Genomic DNA, 10,431 nt, shown 5'->3' with positions numbered 1-10,431 from the left:
GATCAATATCAATTTAGAACAACTCTAACAAAGAGCTCTAACTAATCATACCATAGAAAAATTGGGGATTTAGCTGTGTAGTGTGTACAATCCTATCATAGTACACCATAGATAGCATAACCCCTAGTAGACATTATTATTATATAACATAATTTTTGATAAAGTATATCAATCTTAAATTCACACATATCGCGCAAGAATAAGCAAATCGAACCATAGTAGCACTTAAAATTTTTCGCATTTTAACAGATACATATAGTAACAGAAAGGAAGAATCCACATACATGAGACATACACTTGGCTTAAAAATCCAAAAGACATACTTACCAAACCAGAGCTTCATCTATTTCATTGCATCGACTTCATCGGCAGAAGGAGGCACGGGCTTGGTGGCGGCAGGGATAGGGGCGTAACCGTTCTTGTTATGGGTGACGTCATCCTCATCGTCGACGTCGTACTCTTCCTCATCGGAATCGGAGCCGAAATCCAAGCGTCTGCTAGAACATACGGACCAGATTAAGTACATGGTTGCGGCGGTGAGAGCCCCGCAGCCTACACCGACGAGTAGCGCACCGACAATACTGATGATATCCAGGGTGCGATCGCGAAACGAGGAAGAAGAAGAGGGTTTTGAAGAGACGACATCTTCCACTGCTCGGTCGGGGAAGATCGGACGGGGGAAGGACCTACTGCGGTGGAATTCGTGGATTTCGGTGATGAAGAAGGTCAAACGAGGGGAGTTAGTGGGGTTTTGGTGGGGGAAATTAGGGTTTCCAGGGTGATTAGAGTCGGCTGGGTAGTAGGAGGAGGAAGTGGATGTGATGAAGAAGATCGTCTTGCAAGGCCTGGCGGTGGCGGAGAAAGCAACGAGACCGACGATGATCGACAACAGGAGGAGGACGGTGGTCGTAGACGCCATTAACGCGGATAGAGAGAGAGAGAGAGAGAAAGAGAGGGGTTTGGTTTGTTCGTAGGTATGTGAATTTCGGGAAGGATAACGGAGTTAGATTAAGACAAAACTGCACAAGTGGTCCTGTGTTTCGCTCAAAATTGCCACTTTGGTCCAAAAAAGTTTTGACTAGCATTACAGGTCTAAAATTTTCATTTTGTTGCGAGTTTGGTCCAGTTTTCTATAAACCTTTTCATAATAACTATTTTGCCCTTATATTTTTCTTTTTCAATATTTTTATTATTTAAATATTTATTTTGATTAAAAGAAAAAATAAAAAAAAGAAAATTTTCATTTTCTATTTTATTTTTATAATTTTTTATAACAAAATAAAAAAATAAAAATGAAATCTCTCTCTCTCTCTCTCTCTCTCTCTCTCTCTCTCTCTCTTCCAACACCACACACTACCCTTATACCTCCCTCACTGGATCGAAAACCACTCCACCAACATACCTCAGACCTTCTTCATTCCCTTCCATCCTTTTTCTCGTCCATTTTCTTCAAAGATACACAAAGGAAAAACATAGCGGCCACCACTCGTCACCCCACTGCCACCTTCTGCCATCGTGTACCACCATTTCACAACCCATTATCCCTCCTTCTACCAGTGACACGACAACCCCCAAGCAACCCTCCAACCTGCTGCCTTACCTCTTCCCTCTTCCCCTCCGACAATCACTGCCGACATAAGCAAAAAGGAAGCAGTCGATAGACTGTCGGGCAGCCTCCTGCCACCGTAGAGATGCTCTTGGTCACCACCATCGACCACCTCTGTTATGCTTCTGCTGCTACTACGTAAGAATGACAATGAGAGGTTGAAGCCGCCGACAATATTAGGTTTAGGAGGAAAGGTACGTTACTCATGTCATCTGAATTTCGAGTTGCAGGTATGCTATCACTGTTGCTCCAATTGAGGATATTCGAGCCCTAATCACACCTAAATCAAAATTATCGGGGAAAGCTTCAATATCTGGTAAAATCAAACCGCAAAAAGAGGGTAATTCGAACCCTAGATGGATGAAGCAGGAAATGACGAGGGAGCTGTTTGCGAATCGAAACAGGAGGCAAAGCGGAAGATGCTTGACTACCTTTCTTCTCCGGTGAATAAAGAAACATAGCTGCTTGTGATCGGGACTGTTTCAGCGGAGATCGACCCTGATCAGAGGGTGTTTGGGTTCGCTAGTCGACACACGAGGGAGAGGCTCGTTAGCTTGATCGGAAGCAGCAGCCTCCGGTCTTTGTTTTGGGTTTCTCGACGCGTGAAAGAAAAACAAGAGAGAGAGAGAGAGAGAGAAAGAGAGAGAGAGAGATAGAGAAAGAGATTCTTTTTTATTTTTCTTTTAATAAGAAAAAACATTTAAATAAATAAAAAATAGAAAAAGAAAATAACAAGGGTAAATCCGTCATTTTAAATATTTTTAAATCAAATTGGACCAAACTCGCAACAAAATGAAAACTTTGGACCTGTGGTGCTAGTCAAAACGTTTTTGGACCAAAGTGGCAATTTTGAGCAAACCACAGGGACCAATTGTGCAGTTTTGTCTTAGATTAACGAAATAAAGAGATTATGATCCGCTACGGAGTGTCTACGGTGAGTCCTAGACAAATTTACAGTTTACGTCACAAGAATCAATTTATCCCTCTCTATTAATTTATTTATTTCCGAGTAAATTCCACAAATGATCCTATGATAATTTATGTGTTTGGTTTATGTTTTTTTAACCGTGGTTATTATTTATTTTTATTGCGCGTTTAACTTCTTTCATATCTGAAATGACTGATATACCATTTTTTTTCTTATTTATTTATTTATTTGTTTATCTATTATTGATAATATTTTTCGTATTAATATTATCTTTTTATTTGGTAAAAGGTTTAATAAAAAAAAATATTTGTGGGTCCTACACCTCAAAGTCGTGGTGTTTTGGAAAACTTCAATTATCTAACAAGCATCTTTATGTCACACCAAGATTTTATTAAAGATGTGAATCTTACATGCAACAAATCTTAATAATAATTAGAGTTTTTCTTTGCAAATCGAGAATACATCATGTTCCTGCCACCATTGAAAGCAATTCATGGAGGATTTATGACGAAAATGGAAGTCTTTTATTTTCTGCAAACCACAAATCGATTCTTCATGTAACAAATTGAGAAATTTATCTATTTTTGTCAACACAGGGGAGAATCTGAACTATTTTGCGCTAGGATTTGTTACGTCGGATCTTAAAACTGATTTAGATGGTTGTAAATCGTCGTGTTTGAACTATTGTACTTGCTTGGCTTTGTTCTTTAATAACAACAATTGACACTCTTACGTGTTTGATCAGATTGGGAGCTTTTAAGACGATAATGATACAACTCGTTTGTCAAGCGGTTAGAGGGCTCGGAGAGGGAAAAAGGAATTCTAATCAGAAGTGTGCATAATGGGAAGCATCCATCACCACCATTTGGTAAGACTCAAATGATTTTGTGCAGAATCAAAGCATCGACTTCTCGTTTATGAGTATATGGAAAACGAATCATTAGATGGATGGATTTTCAGCGAGCGTTTGCTCTATTTTGAAACGAGATACAATATCACAATCAAAACAACGAAAGGATCAGCGTATCTTCGCGAAGGAAGGCTCCCAAAAAAGTTAGTGGTTAGAGATGGTGACCTGACAGTAGCTTAGGTAGGGCAGCAAGAAGTAAGGTGTGAGAGATGTAGAGATGAAGGATGAACGGATTAAGAAGTGGGTTTGAGGTAATATTTTTTAATAAACTTTTTCTCTAATATAATATTAATAAGAAATTAAATGAAAAACAAATAAAAAAAGAAAAAAAAGAAAAGCATATATAAGTCATTTAAAATATTATAAGGACTCAACGCGTAAAAAAAATAAGCAATAGGGACGTTCCAAGTTTAAAAAAAATAGGGACCAAACATGCAAATTACCCAAACCATAGGAAACATTCGTGTAATTTACTCTTTATTTTGGATTAAATTACAATACAAAAGCTATAAAATCAAAATCAAAATCTTTTTATCACATGTTACATTATCTTTGATTTGGTCACGTGATATTTTGTGGTTATTTTCAACTAAATTTTTCCAAATGGCATTTTGTGATTTTTTTTTTTTCATTTTATCAAATTCTAAATGATATTTGAATGTAATAATTATAATAAATACATATCAATTCCATTAATTAACTTTCTTTTTAATTTAAAAAAATTTAAATTAAAACCTCATTAATTTCCTTTGTTTATTTATTTAAATTATTTGTTTAAATTTAAAAAAAGAGAAGAATATTAATTTTAATAATTCAAACTTTTAAATTTTTAAAATTTCATATTTAATTTGTCTTTTAATTGAACTCGTGGAACACATAAGTTTTACACCTAGTTTATCTTAATAAATAAAGTTTATTTTTGCTAAATGATAACTTCTCATTGAATTTGATATATGTTACTGTTTAAAATTTTAGAATTATTTTTATTCCATTTGTTATTGATTTTTTTTATTTTGTTTTTAATTCAAATTTAACATATTAAATACCACCTTATATTAATTATTTGTATTAATATATTAATTAATATGTATTAATGTAACAAATAACCTTCTATTTATGAATTTCTATTTATATTAATATACTAATTAATTTTATTAATTCAAATATCACATGAACCTTGTGGTTTCCAAAACTTGTGTGGAAGGTTACTTTTGTTCGCACCATTACTTTTTGTCACACCCCCAAACCAGAATGGCGGAAACATTCGAGGGTGGATGACTTCACGTAGTATCACAACGATTGAATATTGTAAAGAAAGTAACACAACCATCATATATATAAAATGAAAACGTATATTGTTGCGTTATACATGTTATCAAAAGAATATTACAATATGATGATAAATGTTTAATGATAAAAACATCCTTTGTGTTCCTTCTTCCAAAAGCTGGTAGTTTACCTGTATCACTGATTCCCTGAGAAATACAAGTGGTTTTGAAAAGTGTCAACAATTAAGTTGGTGAGTTCATGAGTGTTTCGAGTTGAAAAGTATATCCCTTTTGGTAGTAAATTGGTAAACGAGGTTTTTAGAAAATCCAATATTTTCTTGTAAAATGAAAAAGTTTCCAAAGTTGGAACGTGTTAGTAACTTTTATAAACAAATGATAACAATAATTTTGAATGAAAATATAATGTAGGAAAACTGCGATGCACATATGAATCTCGTAAATCAATCTTGTTTTATACTTATTATGTGAGTTTTATAACCATACTAATGACACTGACGGCCTGTAACAACATTCTTCAAGTGTTGCAGTGTTATGATATTTGTCACCCCAGACCTGCCGGTCTAACTATAGCTAGTAGTTTAGGTGCGGGATTGTCAATCCCGTATAGATCTATACACAAGTATCACGCTCTCCCTCCAAGAGATTATGGTATATAATACAGGACTTGAAATGCATACAAAAATGTACGTTGAAGTTTAAATATCTCACATTGACTAGTATAAATAGATTTACAATGAAATGACTTTACTTCTTTTGAAAGTGTTTCGTTTTTCAAGATGTATAAAAACGTAGGATTGACTTGCTAACTATACCCATTATAGTTTTTTAGATAGTATGTTCCTTTTAGCAGAAATAATTTAATGACATAATCGCTCTTTGTATACATAAGATGTTTGTATCGATATTCGAAGTTAGAAATTTGCATTTATGTTTAGAAAACGATACTTTTAACGTGTAATGTACTTGTATTTCCCCCCTAAAACATGTAAAAGAATTGAAAAGTAGGGGTATGAACTCACTCGTTAAGTCCGAAGAGAGGGGCTAGAGTTGAGCAGAGTTTCGATCGCGGATAGTTGCGTCGTCGGGCTCTTCGGGGATCTCTGTAACGTAAATCTTTCGTCGGGGGCTCGAGTGCGGAAACCAAGGCAATGAAATGGTCTCTGGAACAGGGAGAAGTGCTGAGAAATTGTGAAGGTGTGCCAAAACTCGAGTTTTATGCCCTCTATTTATAGGGCTGAAAACCCTCGTACGCGGCGCGTACTTCTGGAGTACGCGGGGCGTACTTCGGTTACGCGGGGCGTAATAATGCGTCATGGCTTACGACTCCTGGCTAACTAGGCGTAGCTTGGGCGGGCCGATGGGACTCGACTCTGGGTCTAGTACGCGGGGCGTACTCCCAGAGTACGCGGGGCGTAATCCCTGCTTCCAACTTCTAAATTCCGTAACTTTCGCGTACGAGCTCCGTTTTTCGCGTTCTTTATATCCGCGCGTAGGTGAGATTATGCTCTACAACTTTCATTTAGACTCCGTCGGCTAGTTTTGACTTTATTTTTAATGATATAATTTTAATAGGCCGGGCCTCCTAAAGTTCGTTAAAATTTCATAGGTTCTTTATTTGACGTCGGTTTTCGTTTGTCTTTTGATTGTTTTATTACCACCGAGGAGATCTTCAACTTCCGTTTAGGTGGCGATAGCTAAATAACACTCGATCTTTAATCCGAGTTTTTAGCCCTCTACTACCGTTACGAAACTTTGAAAATTCGTAACTTCTTCATACGAGGTCCAATTTGGGCGATCTTTTTATGCACGCTCATCTTTCAACGAGATCTACGACTTTTGTTTAGATACTTTAAGGCTAAAATGTATTTTATTGAGATTCCACTTTTTACGTCAAATAATGTTTTAACGTTGTGTCGTAATTATACGAGTGGTTATAATTTCTTCAATATAACTCGGTTTTGAGCGTTCTTTATGTTTTTGGAAACCTGGGCATGATATCTAATATTCGATGCATCCCAACTTAGATACCTGAACACTTTATTTTCGAGGTTAATTTCGTTGTTTTTAGCTTTCGAGTGTTCACAATGCTTTTGGGAAAAATAGGGTTGTCACACTTTTGGTCTTTTTAAGGTATGTAGGACTGAATTTGTGACCATGTGTAAACTATAATGACCACTTATGCAATTTTTGATGAGTTTTGAGCAATACATCAATCTTATGGAGTACATGCAAACCCTAATAGCTTTGGATCTAATTTGTCTAATGAATATGCAATTGATTATCCAAAGCCATAAACCCTAGATCTAATAAACTATAACTGAAATTAGGATTTAGAGCTTACCTTTGATTGTTATATAGCAATAACAATCAATCATTGACTTCAGAAAGCTTAGTGTCTCAAGTGTTGCACCTCTAATGGAGTCACAAACACCACTAAGCAACTTGGATGAAGAGGGAGGGGAGAGGAGGCACCAAAAACGGCTGGAAACCCTAAAGGAATACTTCTCCACGTTTTTGGGGCATAGGGACCCTTTATATACATGTAGGCTATTAGGGTTTACAGCTAGGAAACCCTAATCTGACTGCTTAAGCCCCAAGCAGCCCATGGACTCCTTTAACATATCCCTTGGACGAATTCCTTATGGGCTTACCATAGAATTTATCCAACCTATATATTATTAGGTGATCCATAACCCAATTGTAATTATGTAACATCCATAAATTTTACGCAAAATTTAAACTTTTTCAGTCATAAATAAAAATCCAATAACATTGTTTACTAAATGTTTTCAAATCATTTTCCATCAGTGTGTCCCAAAAATCATAACATAATGATGAGGAGCAGTACGGTCACACCTTCACCTTTCCATGATCTCCTGAAGTACCTGAAACAATAAACTGAAAACTGTAAGCGCGAGGGTTTAGTGAGATACCCCCAAAATACCAATACCACACTGACAATTGTAACGCCCGTAGATCAGGGCTAGTCAATTTAAAGACGATAAGCGTCAAAAATGACTTTTTTGATAAAAGATTATTTAGAATGAATAATCTTAACTAAGTTGTAGTATATGCTACAAGGATTCCGTACATATAAAGAACGCCGAAATCCGAGTTATAACGAAGAAGTTATGACATGTCGAAGTTTCGCGACAGAACCGGCACGACGCAGCGCGATATAAAAAGTGAATTTATGTTAGAGAGATATTTAGCCTTAGAAATCTAAATGAAAGTCGTAGAATACGTTAAACTGTGAGCGTGCATAAAAAGAACGTCCAAATCTGACTTCGTATGAGGAAGTTATGATTTTTCTAAGTTTCGACTTAGCAGTATGCAACCCGAATACTCGATTTGAGACTGAACGGTTTTTAGCCGAAACAATTTAAACGAGAATCGAAGATCTCGTCAATTGTAATGAAACGATAAAAACATAGGTGAAAACGGACGTCGGATGAAGAAGTTATGAATTTATAACGGAGTTTTCCTATCCCGGCCTACTAAAAATAAATAATAAAAATAAAGTCAAAGTTAGCCGACGGAGTCCAAACGTAAGTTGTAGAGCGTAGTCTCACCTACGCGAGGATATAAAGAACGTCAAAAACGGAGTTCGTATGAGGAAGATATGAGTTTTTGAAGTTTATTAAATATTTTCGATATTAAATGTAAATATAAATTTTCGATATTATCCAACGGGGGGAGTCACCGGACTTATCCAGGTTACGCCCAGCGTAACCTAAGATTACGCTCAGCATAAATCGTGAATCCAGACTTTATAAAAGGGAGTCGAGTGCAGCTGATTCATTTGCTCTTTTCTCTTCGTTCTCTTGCGTTTTTGCATCGTTTTTCGTGCAAGAATTATCCCGAAGCCCCGGTATCATTCCCGAGCCCCGAAGCAAGCCCCGAGGCCCCGAAGATCCCAAGAAGTGAAATTCCCGAGCCGAAGCTCTGCCCGCGAGGATCCCGGTTTTTGTGAAGATCTTCCAGATCTACCAAAGAATATTACTTTTACAAGCCGTAGTGCTGTCCGATCATCTTCTGATCAAGTGAGTGTGTGGTTACTTTCTTCTAACACATAAATATAAAGTATTAGTTATGAAATACGTGCTATGTGTTATATATTATTTTTCTATTTGAGATGGGATTGGAATTGATGTTTTTACAAAAAGGTTTTCGATACATTTATTATCAAAGTATTCCCAGAACCCTAACATAAATCATAAATATTAGGAGCAGTACGATCACGCCTTTGCCTTGCCACGGTCTCCTGAAGAACCTGAAAAACATTAAACCACAACTGTAAGCCCGAAAGCTTAGTGAGATATCCCCAAAATACCAACCACATATACCATACACACATAACATGCTATATCATAACAATTCACAGAACAGACATGCATATCGGGTCTACTGTGTGACTGGTCTGCCGTGTCGGGCCTTCAGTCCACCGGGTCCACCCTCCGAGTCTAGTCATGTACCTTGAGTCTGCAGTGTGGTTGGTTCGCCCGCACCAGGCCTTCAACCCACCTGGTCCACTCTTTGAGTCTACAGTATGACTGGTCTGCCTGTATCGGGCCTTCAATCGGCCTGGTCCACTCTCTGAGCCTCGACACGTCTGGTCCGCTCGCTGGGCCTTCGAAATAACCGGTCCGACCTGGGTATGTTGGCCTACAACACAAAGTAGGTCCTGCCTCAACCCAACCCCAATCAAACAACCATGTGCACATAAACATACAATCATATAACAATTCACATTCAAGCAAACCGATCTAGCAGATCACGTAACACGACATACTCAAAGTAGGATACCGACCTAACCAGTCACTAGCATATACCATCCTAACTACCAGGATGCAAACATAGTAAAACATCAACATAACAACAATACCCGAATTACAATCCGATAAAGGGCCGACCTTGGTGCCTTAGACCCTGTTGATATAGTGAGGATAACCCACCTTGCAACTGCTGACTGAAAAGATAAGATCACACTGCTCCAGCCTCCGACTCACCGAGTTGGCCACTTAACACGCGACCAGAGTTGCGGCCCTACACGCCGAGTACACCCATGGACTCGTCGAGTTCCCCTTTCATATTTACACTTTGAACCCTGAACTTGCACTCCTGAACTCGGGATATTACAATTCTCCCCCACTTAAATTAGGCTTCGTCCTCGAAGCCTGCGGCAACACAACTCCAGAACTACTCTCACAATGCACCTCCTGGCATTAACCAGACCAGATTCGTCGAAACACAGCCATCGAAACCCGAAATCCAACTTTCTCTCTTCTTGCGGTGTTCTGAACCCCGCTTCAAGCCAGCCACTGGCCTAATCCTCTGATAACCACACCTAACTACCGAGTACCATTCCCTGATACTTCGCTCGCTCCAAATCACAACAATCATTTGACTCATATGTCTCAAGTATAACCACAACGCCCTAACAATATCATCAACATATGAAATGCGCTCAACCCTCATTCTAGAGGAATACCAAATATCTCGCATCTAGTCTCACCACTTATCACGAGTCACACATCCATGAAGCTTCCATCATCCCCTGCAACGCTAGTGCATGCTAGCTGCACACAACGCTGGACCCAATAGACTTTCGAATATCCAATCCTACCCGAAGGCCGAATCAACATTCTCCGGCTATAAGGTCTTTATTATGCACAGCTGCGATGCATACACTAAACAT

The 10,431-nt window shown here is 38.0% G+C and overlaps 1 protein-coding gene across 1 annotated transcript; it reads right to left on the bottom strand.

The window, feature by feature from the left end:
• Nucleotides 1–343: 343 nt before the first annotated feature.
• LOC145035630 (uncharacterized) lies at nt 344–919 on the bottom strand. Its single transcript, XM_078984143.1, has one exon. The coding sequence runs from the start codon at nt 917–919 to the stop codon at nt 344–346; it is 576 nt and encodes a 191-aa protein (XP_078840269.1).
• Nucleotides 920–10,431: the final 9,512 nt, after the last annotated feature.

The sequence above is a fragment of the Lactuca saligna genome, chromosome 3 (genome assembly GCF_052625555.1).
Source record: "Lactuca saligna cultivar CGN05327 chromosome 3, ASM5262555v1, whole genome shotgun sequence".
In the NCBI taxonomy this organism is placed as follows: domain Eukaryota; kingdom Viridiplantae; phylum Streptophyta; class Magnoliopsida; order Asterales; family Asteraceae; genus Lactuca; species Lactuca saligna.
This window is presented reverse-complemented; position numbering and strand designations above follow the sequence as displayed.